Genomic DNA, 16,693 nt, shown 5'->3' with positions numbered 1-16,693 from the left:
TAAAAGATAAAACCTGTAAAATTCAGCTGTTTTCTATTCTTTGTCAGGTCAGTGTTGGAACACATTAGATATAAAAATCTATTAAAATCAGCCAGTTTGGCCATTTTTAGTTGTGTATTGGCAACTTTAAAGGAGCTTTCCAGTTTAAAAAAAAAAAACACCTAAGGAGGTAGGGTTAAAAAAAATAGTACGGGTGGGTCTCCTGTGGTTCCAGTTGTTGCTTTCTGTAACCAGAAGAGCAGCCATCATGTTCGTTCTCAAGTGACCACTAAGCCAATCACACTGTGAGCCTCTGTTTCTGTGTGCTTTACATTAATGCAAGACTGCTGAGGCCGGGGATTGGCTTAGTGGTTATGTGCAGAAACAATGTGATGGTAGTCCTTCTGGTCTCACTGGGTCAGGAGCTGCGGGAGGTGAGCACCGGTTTATTTTCCCTATTTTTGTTAAAGCATAACCAATTCTTAGACAACATTTTTTAAAATCAATAGTGAAGATTAGAATTGTAAACTTTGCAATAAACTTTATTAAAGAAATCTGTTCATGTGCCCTTCTTTTACCCCTGCCTTTCTTCCTTATTTAAGCAGTTTCTGTAAATCGCCTCCAGTCTGTAAGCCACTAACAGCTGCTTCAGCGAAGTGTTCAATGTCTTAACTGTTAACAGACAATCCCTGGACTGTCTAATCTCTTGAGAGAGTTAAATAGTCTAGGGCAATATACTCTAGGTGTGGGAAGAGTTAATCCAGAAGTTTTCTCAAATGCATCTTGGGATGGATGCACATGGATGCGCTGATCAGAACCCACAGACTGAGGACATTGCAGTGGACATGAAATATGATGGAATGAGTCCCTTCTTGCCATACAAGCATCAGCACCTATACAGTTACGATGCTCATGTTGGGCTGGCATGTTGGGAGTCCTTACATCATATTTGATGCAATATCCTTGTTCCTTGGGATTGGACCAACGCATTATCCCTTTTTCACTGACCAAGCACATTTGTGTGCTGTCTGCCTTATATTGTATTTTTATATTTGCATATTTCTTAACAAATTCTGCTGCTTTATGGGGATTTTCTTAGAATAAAATTAGTTTTTCTCAATGGCAGAGGTCACAGGGAGTTGAGCATCATACCCCATGATCACATCTTTCCAGAGAGCCTCCACACATGTACATTATATTAGCAGCTTGTTCTGTAAATTTTACCACGTCGCAGCTCACTTCACTCTTGGCGTTCCTTAAAATAGCTAGTATTACTTCCTCTTGGTTGTTGCTGGGAACTTCCAGCTTGTGTGACTATGAGAAATCCTATATTATCAATGTGCCTGTCCACACGGATAAGATGCAGATAACTCACAGCATATTTACTGCAGTCATCTGATTCTGATGTGTCAGCAAAATGTTGTGGTCACCGAGATTATTGATTCCTGCAGCAAATTTTTCTATCTGTCACTCCAACATTGTGTGTACCATTGGCTGTGCTCGTAATACTGCATGGTAATAATGCTGGCACTTCCTTATAGAACTTAGGAATCATGTAATTTACATCATTTGCATTAACTGAGAAATTAAAAGTCCTGTTTACTCATCCTTTCTAGGGCTTCCATACCAGGTACATGTGATCAGGAAGTAAGAGTTCTCCTTATGGACTCTTTGCCAATTAAGGCCACATTGCAGGCATGTGGAGACTTATAGCCATTGATGCTCCACAAGGGCATTCTGAAAAATATTCACATGAGTTTTCCAGGATGGGACAAGGAATACATTGCCTCTTTTAGCTACTTTGTAAGGCAGCCCCCTTACCATCATGACTTTCAGGAGGCCTTATAACATGATGTGCGATTAAAGCCCAACCAGTATATCTATTCCAGAAGGAACAGACTCCCAACTGTATACAGCACTTTTTCGAAGTGGTCTCTTCAGTACAGTTTAGGGACTTGGGTCGGGAAGAGTTAAGTGGGCTGCCTTACAAGGCAGCAAAAGAGGCATTAACTTGAGACAAGATCTTATCCACTGCTATTGAATTTTTACATCAGTTTTTTGTACCTTTTAAGTCATAAATTACCTTTTAAGATACTGCTGAATGTTATTTACCATGTATTCCATGTAACAATAGATCCTTGTGCTAGTGTAATTGTATATTATATGCAGAGTATCCTATATTCTTCAAGTTTCCATTAATGGCTATGCGTTTTTAAATAGTGGGATGATCACATGGTAGTTCGACCATTTGATATCTCACACACCTGTTTTAAATAGGAAAAGTAGGGGTCAGAATTAGACATTGACAAAGACTGTTGGAGGAATAAAGACATACAGAATTTTATCCAAGATTCGTGAACATCAGACCACTTCTTCACATATTCCATTATTTTTCTTGTCCCATTTTAAAAATCCTCTACAGTAAAGGGAATAAACTTCAAAGAAGGAAGGGGGTGTTACAGCCGGATTCAGCTCAGGAACATTCGACTGACTCAATTTACAGGATTACAATGTAGAGTGTGGTGGGGGTATTCAGTTAATTTATGGAAGCTGCTGACTCATTTAAATATCATCCTGCAGGTCAACTCGCCACAGTAAAATGGGGTAGGACTTTTGGTTTGGGGGCTGGATGTGCCTGACAGGTTCCCTTTTTATTAAAATAATTGTTGCCGCTTAGACTACTGGAATCCAACTGATCACAAAAACAGGGGTCCCATTTTCAATAATGGAGCGGCAGGTCAAGCATGTGTCCTACCACTCCATCCAGGCAATAGGAATGTTGGAACGTTGGAAATTGCCAAGCACAACACTTGGGTATCTACTCCAATCCACTCTAATGCAGTCAGAGAGTGCCAGAGATGGCCAATCATTCTATAAACAGACTAGCTGTTAATTAACCCTAAGGTAGGGCATGCATGCATTGGGTCTAGGGTCACACTCCCGATGATTAGCGCTATATCTATTATAATTATCTTGTGTAAGATATTTATTTTATTATCAGTATTTAGTACAAAAGTATTTAAGAGCAGATCCTTCAACGTTTGTTGTATCATAGACTGAAATGCCATTAAACGTTGACTAATGGACGAAGCAGTAAAGAAAGCCTACTCAATAGTTCTTAGGAAAGAATAAGAGCAACAACATAACCACAAAGCAAGTACTTAGCTCACAGCTGACACCATAAACTGAGCACTAAAGCCACTATCGCCCTCAGATTTGGAGCGCAGTAAATTAAAATGGAATAGTATTGGTTTTCCTGTAGTTTCTAATGTCTGGCAATTAAAGAGATGAGCACTTCAATATTTCTAATGTACTAGTTTGGCTTATGTCATATAAAGCCCATCTTAAGACAAATTACTTTCTAATAAGACTGGAACTCCAGCATGGCCAAAGATGACCTAAGTAAAAGAAAGAATGGGAAGGAAGTCTGAAAGAAAGGGGAAGAAATAAAACGTCCAAGTTTGCAGTTTTTTTAAATTATAAAAGTTTTTATAAAATTATTCCTTGGGCTCCTCGGTAAGTATGTGTATTCCTCATGACGTATGAATCCCAGATTTCTCAGTTATGTTGCATTTGAAAGTTGAAACCGAAGGCTACCTTATATTTGCATTAAGCATGTAGACCCTTATCAAAAATGGCTGCCCGCCAAAATGGCTAAAACATCAAAACTATAAATGGTACACACACATTTCACATCTGCAGTTTTATACCTAATTAATTAACCTAATTGCATTTCCTTTAATTTTACTGTCAATAAAGGAACAATTGCCAGTCATTTAGCTTTATTTTTTAGTTGAATGTGGAACACGGTAATAAAAAGTTGGCTTAATTTGTTTTCTCATTCCAAAAAAAAAAAGACAAAAGCTTTAAATACAAAGTTAATTAAATAGATTACTGACTTAGTCTTAAGATCTTCTATTAATGTTGATAAACTTGGTGAAAACATGAACCCTATAACTCATTCCTGGAAACCATAAATTGAAATAGAATTTAATTGCTTGCAACTCCTGAAAAAGTCTACATAGGTTAATCCCTTACAGAAGTGAAATATTTATATATGTAAAACGGGATAAAATGTTACCGTTCTGGGACCGTCAAAGGCCGTTGCTGTTAGGATTCTTCAATATATGGCCGCTTGCCAATCGCCAATGGTGGTAATCCATAACATAACAGGAAATTCATACTAAAGTTATGTCAACATCATTTTTACAACCTCCTCCCTCTACTCTTCGAGGAAGAAAAGAATGGTCTCTCTTAAGAACCGTAAATTAGGGCAATTTCTCAGGGCAGTCAATCCTGATCTGCTTTAACCAGACAAACTAAGTACTGATGCCTGCTCATAAGTGATGTTTAGACAGTTGGGTGCTTACTTGACCCTTTGGGACTTATTTGTGCCTCGCTTGCCTTCTGCCGGTATGTTTGCAATTCTAAGGTTGCATGACACTTAATACTTTTGATAGCCCAATGGTGAAAATTGCAGATACAAAATGATAGGACTTCACTGAACAAAGAAGCAATAGAAGCCTGGAAATAATTGCTCCTGATTAGGTTTCCTAATAATGGTTTGCAAATGTAGTCAAGTTTTTCAGTGTTCATGGATCATATGTACAGGGTCTCAATAAACTAAATCACAAGTTTATGTTGTTTTTTATTTTTTATTTTATTGAGAGATAAGGTTGATATTTTTCATAGTTCGCAAGTATGAAAAATTGTCACTGTCAAAAAAAAAAAAAAAAAAAGAAAGAAAAACAAGCAGTATATGTGTAGCATTGGATCAAGGCACATACAATACTGACCAAAGAGCTTACAACGCACTTTGGAATTTATTTGAAAATAAAAATAATAAAAAGGGGAGGGTATATGGCAACCAATGTTTCTTGTTTTTTATTTTAAATATTAAATTAACAGAAAAGGGCAAAATAACATGGTACATATTTATAACAACATGTAATGATGTAGTAATGGGCACTAGGAGCAACTGGTTGGCAATAACATATCATGGTCCATATGAAAAACAGGTAACATAATATGTAATTTTTAAAAAATTATAAATATTCTTACAGGCAATAGTACTTGGTTATTTTGCTTTGTGGCTACAGTACTTTATATGTTGCTATAATATGCTGCTTTCACCCCATTTTACACTGCTGAGTAGATGAATGTTTCTGAAATTATTTTTGTGTGTTAATTAATCTACAAGCTTAATAATACTTTGAGGACAAAGTTTGATCTATAAAAAGAACTAGTTTATTTGAAATGTATAAAAAAAACATTAATTTAGTGTTTTTTTTCTGACCTTTGTGATTTAGTTAATACCCAGCATGCATAGGTAGTGAACATGTAAGTCAACCATAACACTCTATTTGCGTGGAAATGTGGTTCTTTTGAAATGAGGTTAATGCCCATTACTACACACATCGAATTTTGCTTCTGTTTATTGAGTAACGTTGTGTACATTTTTTTTTTACAGACCCAACAATACTGTTAAATGTTTTTTGAATATTCTTTGTAGCTACATCTTACTTATACCATGTTTTAAAATGAAATGCAAAAACGGCCTGTGCTTATACTACAAAGTATCTGGGGAAAAAAAAATGAGAAAACCAAAAATCCTGATTGTTCAACACATCAAAGAAATTCACTTTCACAGTCAACAAGTCATTTTTACTCAGTAGAACACAAAAAAAAGAGTTAAATGGTCTGTAACTTCAATATTAGCAAGGAAAAATACAGTACAAATTACAAAAAATACTAAAATAGAGAATTGTGGTCAGGCGACAAACTACATTTAATCGTAGCAGCAACCTGAAATTTTGAAACTTTTAATAAAAAGTTCTTAAATATAAATTATATGGCAAATGTACAGTACATTGCTCCTTCAAATGTTCTTTTTGTATTTTAATAATCCAGTGTTTTGCAGAACAGTGAATCCCATTCACTCATTAAAGTTCCTATAAAAAGTCTTGTGCCCTTGAGCATCATGAATGTGAATGGTCAGAATCTGGTATACCACTGTCTCTGTAGCTCCTGTTACTGCTGCTTTCACTGTGACTGGTTTTATACAAGCTTACTCCATTAGATGGAAATATAGTGTGCAAAATAAATTCCTCCTTTGACATTGGTTCATTATTAATTGGTATCATCTGAAAAGATGTCTCCCTGATTTCTAAAATGGAGTTGTCCTTTTTAGTCCCCGCCTCTGCATAATCGTCTTTTCTTCGGCGGCCTTTGCTGTAAGCACAGTTCCTGGAAAAAAGGGAACCATTCCGATGAACGTACCAGCAAACCAGTGCAAGGAGTGTGATTGCCACCAGCGCCACCGCTCCACCTATGATGGCTGCTAGGGGCAAATTTGAGTTTTTATAAGGCTCCTTCTCCTGCTCTCTGTTTAAGGTTGTGGTTGGGTTGTACATTTTTAGTGGAGCAGTCTCCGTTTCGATGCACACAGGAGTTTCATCCAGTAAAAAGAAATTTCCGGTTTCCATGGGAACCATACATATACGGTATGGGGACTCAGGCTCGAGAGCTGTCAGCAAGTATTCTGTTCTGTCACCTGTGACAATTGTCTCTGTTATAGACCCAAAAACTGGACTGTGACCTAATTGCCAGCTCAGCCTCAGTGACTTTATTGGTAAGGCAATTTTCCAAGAAATGTGGATGGTTTCAACTGTGACAGATTTCACATTGATAGTAATAATTTTCCTGACCGGTATTGGAGTGGTTCTGAAAATTTTGTTGAGGTCGGGTGGCTTTATCTCTGGCTGTTTGGTCACAGATACTGGACGCTGTCCTTGTGCCGGAAGCAATGTGTTTAACATCGTCGTTGTCGTGATATAGACTGGCTTTGTATTAGTTCTATCTTTACAATCAAATAGCTCTTTGTTAAGGTCTTTGATGGTCATTCCTCTCACACGTTCAGGTGCCTGGCACATCAGTCCACGGACATTAACTTTGGAAGGCAAAGACTGCAGCCAGTCACGTACCCATTTCATCTTACAACCACAATACCAGGGATTATTTCGTAGGAATAGTTGTGTTAAATTATCCAGGTCATCAAAAATGCCCTGAGGTATAGACGTAAGATTGTTGTTTGACATGTCAAGCCGATAAAGTTGGGTTAGATCTGCAAAAGCATTGGGCGGCACATAGTTCATGTGGTTCTCCTGAAGATAGAGCTTTTTCAGATTTGTGCCCGGTAGGTTTGCAGGAGGAGATGTTAGGGAATTCCGAACTAGTGAGAGCTCTGTCAAATTAATCAAGTTCATAAAGACTCTTTCCCCAAGGCCATTATTGTTTAAAAGATTTCCATCCAAAACAAGACGCTTTAGATTAGTAAGGTCTTGCAAAGAGATTTCTGCAATGGTAGAAATGCGATTATCATCCAAACGCAGCTCCTCAATCGTGCGAGGCAGACCCCAGGGTATTGTGCTTAGGTGGTTTCGTGAAAGGAACAGAAGTCGGAGAAAGATGTTGTCTCTGAATGCGCCATCCTCAATGCTCACTGCCGATACAGAATTATCATCAAGATGAAGCTCTTCAATAGCAGGAATCTGTGAAAGTGCATCATAAGTAATAGTCCGTATGTTGTTCTCCTGCAGGTGCAATTCTTTAACATTTTTGGGAAGGTTGATTGGAAATTCATCTAGACTGTTCCGATATAAATAGATTCTCTCTACTTTGTCCAAACCTCTCAAGTCAGACGGTATCCCCGCATTGTTTATCTGATTATTTTGAAGGTATAGAGTTGTAGCATCCTCTGGTATCCCCGAGGGAATAGATGTCAAGTCTCTATCATTGCAATAAATGAAGCCTCCATCACAGCGGCATACTGAAGGGCAGGATTTGGCACTGACGTACTGTGGCGCCATTCGAAGTAATAACAATAATTGGGTCCAAGCAACAAGAATGTTCCAGGTTTCCGCACTCATGGTGAAAAGGGATGAAGGCTTCAGGGTAGTCTGTAAGAAAGAAAAAATATACATTGTCTGGATTAGTGTCTAAATACATTTTAGTGGAGAAGTAATGAATAGTTTTATTGTCAACTGTAGTCCATAAATTATTACCAGGTTAACCTATGAGCTATTATCTTTCATGAAATGTGTAGGTTGTACCATTAAGTGGCTAAGCAGACCTTGGTTTACAACTTCATGATTGACGGTTGTGGTGCCTAATCCAGAATTCTCAGGCTGTATTAGCTCTATTTTTATGCACAAAATATTTTTATTGTATATGTGTTTTGCTTAGAAGCGTAAAAATTAAGTAACTAAGTCTTGCAATATACATCTTGTCCACTGGAGGCACTGTTAAGCTATACTGTATGTACAGTTACTCGGTACTTTGCAAAGCAAGCATCAAGTCACTTGCTAATAGGATAATAAATTATGCATTCCTATATGATTATGTTTTATTTATGGCAGTTAGAAATCCTATAAATATGGTAAATGCTTGCCTCATAACTACAGTAGCAATAGCCTCTAGCCATATATTTTCTTAGCAAGTGTAAAATGACTAGTTTTTATTTCTGAAATAAACTCATCAAGTATGTTCTTCTGTGTAATTTATTGGCTGTGGCTTGACACAACCCTTTGCTCACGTTAGTTCTCTCTCTGTATACAAATATTGAATCTCTTATGGTGGCTTTATTAAAGATTATTAGTCTTCCCTTTTTTGAGGTATTTTTATTGACCATAGTATATTGGGCTATTAAGAGTATATGCAATAATGTTTTATGTGAACTCTATGTGATCATTTTGGAGGTAATAACTGTACAATTATAAAACATGCCGAGAGCCCTTTTCTTATATCTAATTGGAAAATGCAGTAGTTGGAGAAAAAAACATGGAAAGGTTGAGGTATGTGACTTTAGAGCTTAAGTAGGCAGATAACATCATTCTTGTAGGGTGTATAGTATTTCAAGTAAATATATATCAATACATAGTTCATGATGTCCTTGAGTCCTTATCAAAGGTTCCCCCTACTTCTTTTCATCCTCCACCACTATCAGGACTTAATAGACACAAGACAAAGACATACCTGAAGTATGAGCTGATGCTTCTCAGAATCCTCCTGTGGGCAGAGCTTTTTGTAAGCCTCGTGTTCCCAGAATAGTAAGGTCTGGGTTATCTCATTTAGCAGTTCCTCTTTCAAAGTGTTTGTTCAAACAATCCTAACTTGTGGAAGAAGGGACCCGAATGTGACTGTCTCTTGTCCGCATCACAGCAAACGTTTACTGCCGACACCAAATCTCGTTTAACTAGCTTTAGTTTCCTGCAACCATGTGATATTTCCTCCAACGCCAGATTAACGCTTGCTTTATAATCCCCTTCGGTTGGCTTAATTTCATGCCAGAAATTGACTTTCCATTTATAAATGCTCCTCAGGAACGCCAGTAAAATTAACTCCACACCGGGGGCATTATTCATAAAGCAAAGTCTGGAATAAATAGTGCATTCAGAGTAGGTACATGCTTTCCTGCTTGTCTTTCCTGTGCAGATTCAACCATGAATGCTCTCTGTACAGTAGTCACATCCCAAAAAGGTTCACACCCGTTGTGAAAACAGAACTGTTTCCAAGCCAAACCAGAAAAAACTGAGTGGCGAAAAAAAGAGAGAAACCTGGTGGAAGATAAATATCAGGAAGAGTTTCTCGAAATGGGTGTAATTTTCACAATGTTTTCGGCAAGAAATGACTTGTGTTAGTTCCTTGAAGTTCCTCACGAGATTTCTGGGGAGAGAAAAGTAATAGTTGTCAGTTAGTGAGAGTGAAACGTGACATAATATAACGACTAATTATGAGCCAAGGCTGAATGACAGGCACTCATTAGTTTCCTAATAAAAACAACTATTGACTTTCTACTCCATGGCCAAACCTCAAAGTTCTCGGAGGTCACTGCCATGGTACCACTCTCTGCCACGATTTCTAGTATTTCACATCAGCCATTCCAGTGCATCCATCCAAGAGCAACTGTAATTGAAGTCAGCTTCAATCAACCAACTGCAGAGAAATTACTTTAGCAAACGGTGACACCTGTCTTTTTCTATTACTAACCAAGGCACAATCCCCTGCTGTCCAGAAGTTTTATACATGTTTTATACAAGTTTTATATTAATAGATAACCAAGACTCGAAGCCATTCCAGTCTGGCCACACGGAGGCAGTTGAGTTACTCTTTCATGCTGACCTAAAAAAATTTATATCTTGTGCATGGACTGTAGGATACATATGTAAAGCAAACATTTTTTACACCACCACATTGACGCCACAACATTGGTGGCGTCAAAGACTTGCCTTCTTCCAATGAGCGAAAGACTTCTAAACATTGTGAATCTAGAACTAACTATTACCGAGCAAAACACATAATATTGCCTCTATCACCTCTAATATTCTATAAAATCACAAATTGTATTTGCACAAATATTTATTGCAATTCCTACTTTTTCCCCCCCGTAAGGGTCAACCTGCCAAGGTGCTTAAGAGTGACAAGTAGAAAAATTCGAGTAAGCTGGAAATACTTGACCCTGAAATTAAGGAATGCCGTAGTAGCAATTTGCTTCTCCACTCAGTAATTACATGGCATCCAGCAAGCTGAGCATCTGTTCCAGAATTAAAATGCTCCGCACTTGCCAGTATGCTGAATAATAAATGCCGGAGTCCTCTTTTCTATAAAATAAATTCTATCTCCACATGATTAATCTTTAATATAGGGTTAAGCTAACTGGGACTGTGGATATTGCTTTAAGTAAGGTCCCGCTGGCCTAAGCAGTAACTTCTAAAGACCCCGTTTTACTTTGTATCCATGGAAGGGTTTTTAATTAGCAATTAAAGGGCTGGTAGCTTCCTGGGGTAACTTATGTGGATGAGACTCTGCCTGTAGACAATTCTGACACCTCTCTAAAAACCTGGACTTAACACTTTACCGTTCCTGGTCAACACCAATGATCATCTCCATGTCTGCCTGGTTATTACCATGTGTTAAACTTGCAGTAACAACTGCTGAAGTGCATCTGAGTAGCAGCCAAACATACGATGAAGCATTTTTATTACTTCTGCAATCTGCCTGCTCTTAATTAAGAGGCCATTTTAACTTTCTCCATATGTATTTCATCTGAGGGTTCGATTCATGTCGCTACTTGAGATTCCTCCTCCATCTTGTCATTGACAGCTTTTGTAAACAGAATATTGCAAGAAAGACCACATTGCTTTAAGAGGATGGAATTGCCCTCATTAGCATACATGGTAGGAGGAAATGGCTGTGATGGGTGCTGTACAAGTAATGGTATTTGTTTTTTTATGTGGAGTGTTAAACTGTGTCTTTTTAACCCTCATTGTCATGCAAACCAACGTCTAATGCCACCATTGTAGTAGGGTCGGTGCTGGACTTAACTGAAAGCTCATTAGGATCTATGGTGACTGTAGGCCTTTTAGCTACAAAAAGTATAACAAACAACACAAAAGCATAAATAAAATCCTACTAAACAAAAGCAAAGCTTTGAGGGGAATAATGACTGGTGGAAAAAAATGTAGATTGGAATAAATTCCAAAGAGATGGCCCCCTTCACATCTGTTTGCCACTCTGTTTGATATGATAGGTTTTACATATCAATAGCTAGCCATGATGTTAGAGCCGTAGCCCCAGAAAATCCCCCTGCCATGGGCAGACTAACCCGTCTTTAATTCTTTTGTATGTGCATTGATTGACCTTGAGTCATTCTACATCAAATATGACCTGGGCCTGGTCACGGTGGAAAAGAGTGGGTTGCTTGTTCCTATTCTTTTCAATGGCTTAGCTACTGGCTTAAAGCCTGGTACATACACACAAAGCCACAGCCTGACTATGAGGAGTCGTGTGGCTGTATGCAGAATAATGCACGATTATATTTTTAATGACATGACTTTAGGGCTTTTCCTGGTCTACAACTACTGTGTTTATTTTCGAGCTTGTTCACTTCAGTAGGGCAAAGGGGCTTTATATTCTTAGCAAATAGTTTAGCTTGTACACAGACTAAGGATTTGCAAGTCATCTTGTAGTGTGAAAGTATCTGCAATGCTCTCAGATTTTTGGGAATTCATGACAGCTTGGTCAGAAGCTGTCAGATTGGCCACGATCATTGCATTTCAGACAGGTACCTGCGCCTCTTGTTTACTAGAAGTTAAGACCATTGGGACTTGTACTATGTACAGTATGGAATAGCTTATAGCTTTGTTATTTAGACTGGGGACACAAATATGTTTTATGGGATTTGGAGACTGTCCAGACATTTTGGTTCCTAGGACAAGGCCTTGTGAAGAAGAAATGTGCTGCAGCTGTGCTCGGAGTGGAGCTCCATTCATAAATTATTTTGGACTTAATTGCTGTAAGGAATAATTAATTAATACAAAGTGTCGAAATTGCTCCAATTTCACTCAATTATCTAAGAACTGGCTGTACGTATTCAGATCCTAGGCTGTAAGATACTCTACACTAAGCGAGAAGAACCCATACCCAACAGAGAAAATACAAAACTAGAAGTATGATATCCTACCCTATCTAGAAGACATTAATCTTGAGGGATCTATAGAAAGTATATGAAACCTTTCCAATTATTCTGACATCATTTCGGTTTAGCGGTTAGGCTGCCATATGTGAGTCAAGGATGAGTAATATAGGACATGACTAGATCTAGGCGACATCCACTTTCTGAAGGATTTCTGGAGGAAACCTTATAAGAAGTGAGCTCCTCTGGGTCACTGCATCAGCAAGTATAAAGATGAGGAATAGGAATATCACTCCTAATATGACACTGTTCCCTGCAATATGATATCCTGGACACGAGTTTACATCATTCAATTACTTTCAAATAAAAAACAGATGTCATATCCAATCTTCTACAGTATTCAGGTTCCAGGAGAAATCCCGTAACAACCCATCACCAATGACATAGATTACTAAGCAAACCTGGTTTGCTATTGGCTCCAAGAAATAGCCAAGAATACCTAGACAGCTACACCTAGGAAATGTGTCTAACAATTGCTATCATTGTTTCTACAAGTGCAGGAAGTTTTTCGGAGTGCTACCTGTTTTAAGAGTTTAAAAAAAAATGTCTGACACTTCAGCCCCCCGGGGCGTGACAAGTGACTACGTGTTCACAGCGCCGACCACAAATCAACAACGTTCCTCGACACCTAAGGCTTTTATACAATTATGGAGTCAATGAACCTCAATTGGTAACATTGTATACAGACTTCTAAGAAGCCACATATAACCTTAAACTCACGGATATTGCTTTTTGCTTAAGACTACAATGTAACCTTAGCCATAGCTTAGTGAAATATTGTGTAAGCAGGTCACTCTACTCATACTATGTATGTGAACTTCTCCACATAGCTTGTAGAGGGACCTTGAGCCAAACAATGAATGTCGATAATGATTTGTATCAAGGTCCTGTTTTGTCCTTTACATCATGTACACGATACTTTGTTTCTTTACAACATGCAGTATCATATTTTAGCAAAGCGAGGAAGCAGCCTCCACTTCTCTTTTGTTCAAGTAGGGGGGAAAAAGGCAAAGAAAACATTTTTGAGCTGGAAAAAAAAAAAACATGCTCCAGCTTCTTTCCAGCTGAGCTTATGCCCACTGGGGGGTGGTACACTCTGTTAGAAGCCTTTTTCTGTCGAGACCCACAAGTCAGACTCTCGCTGCTTCTGTCCAGCTTTCCTGACTTTAATTGCAACAGAGTCTCCTGTTGAGTGGAACAGTGGTGTGTGCTGGGGCAAGGAAAAGTTCTCCTTTTGAAGGGCTCAGTCAGGCCCTAATGGCCATGCTGATTTCATTAACCATGGTATTTATTTAGTCGTTGCTCTTCACAATGCTTGGAACACCAGAAATGGGGCAAACAGCCCTAACCTGAAAAGATAGTACCCCCTTCTTAAGTTGGCTTGCCGTGGCTCACGTAGCCCTGGGCTATGGAGTACAAACCACTGGTTGGGAACCAATGTTTGAAGTAATATTTAGCCTATAGACTTATATCAAAAATTGTCAACCTGTGGCTTTTGGGGGGCTAAAAACCACAACAGTCAGTCACTCCCAATGTTTACCCCTCTTCTTTAGTTCAGTAACCCTAAAGCTTGTATAATTTAAAGATGTATATAGTTACCTGCATGTGTGTATATATTTGTGTTAATGTGTGTATGTATGTATGTATGTATGTATATGTGTTTGCGTGTGTGCATTGACAGAATGAGTATGTATTTGTTATTCATAATGTGTGTATGTGCATATATATTTGTTTTGCTGCGTGTGTTTATGTATACATTTTTAAATAAATGGTGTTTCTTTTCGTTTAAGTGCAGTGTATGTGTGCAGTATGAGCAGTGTGTGTATACATATATATGTATAATATTTCAGTTTTGTGTGCATGTGCAGTATGTGTGTATAAGTATATTTGTGTAGGTGCAGCATGTCTATGAGTAGTTTGATTGTATATGTATGTGTGTGTGTATATGTATGTGTATAATTCTGTTTTGTTTAGCTGCAGTATGAGTAGTTTGTGTGTGTGTGTGTATAATATACTGTTTTGTTTTGTGTATGTGCAGTATATGTGTACATGAAAGTATTTATCACTATTGCTCGATTCTACATATCAAAATTAAGATCTTCCAGTCATATGAGATGTTAAAAAAAGAAATAATTTGCAGCAAAGAGTAAAATCAAGGGACATAGCTCTCTATTTGTGCGGTACAGTACAGAACAGCGTCATACGACACTGTCTTTTTCATAGATTTTTTTTTTTCCCGTGGCACAGAGTCTAAACAGATAATTGTGTTTTTTCCATCCTGCGGGAGAGTCATGTTAGTTAGGACTGCACACCCGCAGGCGCTAGATGGCGAGCGTAATTGGAGTTTATCTGATTGGACAGAGCTGTGCAGGGGAGAACGGACCAAGGGAATAGATAATTAATAGTCTAGTAACAAAGTATGACAGCAGCCAGAATTTTCACCAAATCTATCATGATCTAGGGGACACAGAGCTATTGCTATAAGGAGATGATCAATTCTCGTATTCTGTAGGAAGGCGTCGTATTACCCGTAATAGAGGAGAAATGGACTGACATAGAGTCTGCTTTGATTTTTAAGGGGGTGCAAATTACAAAATAGGAGGAGGGGAGCTGTATTGTATATGGTAATAGTATGGAGAGAGGGCTTTATGCATGAAACACTTGTTTATAAAGGGGGTGTGTATGTGTGTACTATATAACACATAATACTATCCTTTCCACCTGGACAGTGCCAGATTATTATTGGACTGACATGATGAGGGGGATAATGCTGAATGAATATATTTGCAGGGATTAATCTCCTTGGCTGGATGATGATGATGTGTGTGTCGTCCTGCCGCTCTCGGTGAGACCTATTTTGTTAAATTTCAGCCTCATTCACTAACACTGTGGTCTGTTAGCAGCTGCAGCCCATGGGTAGAAGCCAGAAAAAAGCGAGCGCAGGGCTCAGCAGACATAAACAAAGCTCCAGCACTCTCGCTTTTGTGCGCAGAGTCCCCCTTTCCAAATATGAACTGTATATAAATCCCCCCACCTAGAATATCAGGGGGCTCAGTGCTCAGTGCACACCATTACTCCCTACCAGTGAATGGAGAAGAGACACACAAGTTCCCATTTACTTGCTAATCTCCCCTGATCTAGTCCCCACGCAGCTTTTTTTTACCATTTTTTTGTTTTCTTCTTAAAAAACATAATTCCCCATTGTCAGTGGGGTTCCCCTGGCCAGAGACAATACCGAGTCCCATAAGCTTGCCATTATCTGTCCTCCCATTGCTATGCTGGTCACATACTACACTTGTTTAGGCAGAGATTTTTTTTTGGAATAGGAAAAAGGGTTTTTTTGCCCTTAGAAATTCCTATAGGAATTGGATGAATTTAGGATACTTTTTTAATTTTGTTTCCCCCCATACAGCAATTCAGGTTTTGAAATGTAGGTGTAGCTGTTCATTTATGTTCTGCAAAGTCTAGAGCTGCTGTCTTCTTCTCCACATACACAACTCCCCTCCATGTATCACCGCTTCTCATGTACATCCAGGATTATAGAAATTCTTTCCCAATATTGTTAGTATCCTATCGCACATCCAGACCCTGCTCATCTCTATACCCTGAGCATTGCACTTTAACCCTGGAGTAAACTTCTGCTGTGCACAAGAGCTGACAATCTGCTAAGCCTTAACATTGTGGACTCCTGATTCATTCATTTTTGCACACTAGGAAGACATGGAAGTATAAGATGTATAAGATGCAAATCCTTGATAGGGAAGAGGAGAAGTGCTGTACATTGCTGGAGGAGGCAGTGGTTGGTGTCTTACCTGGAAGATCAGTGCAGAAGAAAGAATCCAGTAATTGAAGGAATATTCCAGTTGTAGTCCTATAAAACGGATAAGCTCCCCAAGGCTTGTAGAGGATAACCATAGAAAAGGGCTAGCAGCAGGCTAGTTGTGTGAGCTTGGATCAGCCAGCATCATTTCCCTGTGTGCTGCTGAGAAGTGTGAGGTCCTCTGTGCCCACCTCAAAGTCTGAACTTGCAGCAGCCGCTCACAGTGGCTGAGTGTGCACTGATGTCATGGATGGGGGAGAGGCTTGTCCCCAGTCCTGCCCCAAGTGAGGTAACCTCCTCTGCAGACTGCATGCACATAACAGCCACTAGAGGGCAGGTGTAATCCTTGCTCTCTGCAATCC

At 38.8% G+C, this 16,693-nt stretch overlaps 2 protein-coding genes across 4 annotated transcripts in view; one reads left to right on the top strand and one right to left on the bottom strand.

Annotated features, from left to right (window-relative positions):
* Positions 1-16,693, top strand: part of MACROD2 (mono-ADP ribosylhydrolase 2) — a 1,393,268-nt gene that overhangs the window by 264,369 nt on the left and 1,112,206 nt on the right. The window lies entirely within an intron of this gene.
* FLRT3 (fibronectin leucine rich transmembrane protein 3) lies at positions 4,646-16,595 on the bottom strand. Its single transcript, XM_072140438.1, has 3 exons — positions 16,324-16,595; positions 9,013-9,702; positions 4,646-7,937 (listed from the first exon to the last, which is right to left on the bottom strand). Exon 3 carries the CDS (start codon positions 7,905-7,907, stop codon positions 5,958-5,960), a length of 1,950 nt encoding a protein of 649 aa, XP_071996539.1. The 5' UTR covers positions 7,908-7,937; positions 9,013-9,702; positions 16,324-16,595; the 3' UTR covers positions 4,646-5,957.

The sequence above is a fragment of the Engystomops pustulosus genome, chromosome 3, assembly GCF_040894005.1.
Source record: "Engystomops pustulosus chromosome 3, aEngPut4.maternal, whole genome shotgun sequence".
Classification (NCBI taxonomy): Eukaryota; Metazoa; Chordata; class Amphibia; order Anura; family Leptodactylidae; genus Engystomops; species Engystomops pustulosus.
Note: the sequence above shows the minus strand (reverse complement) of the source record. Positions and strands in the feature narration are given on the sequence as shown.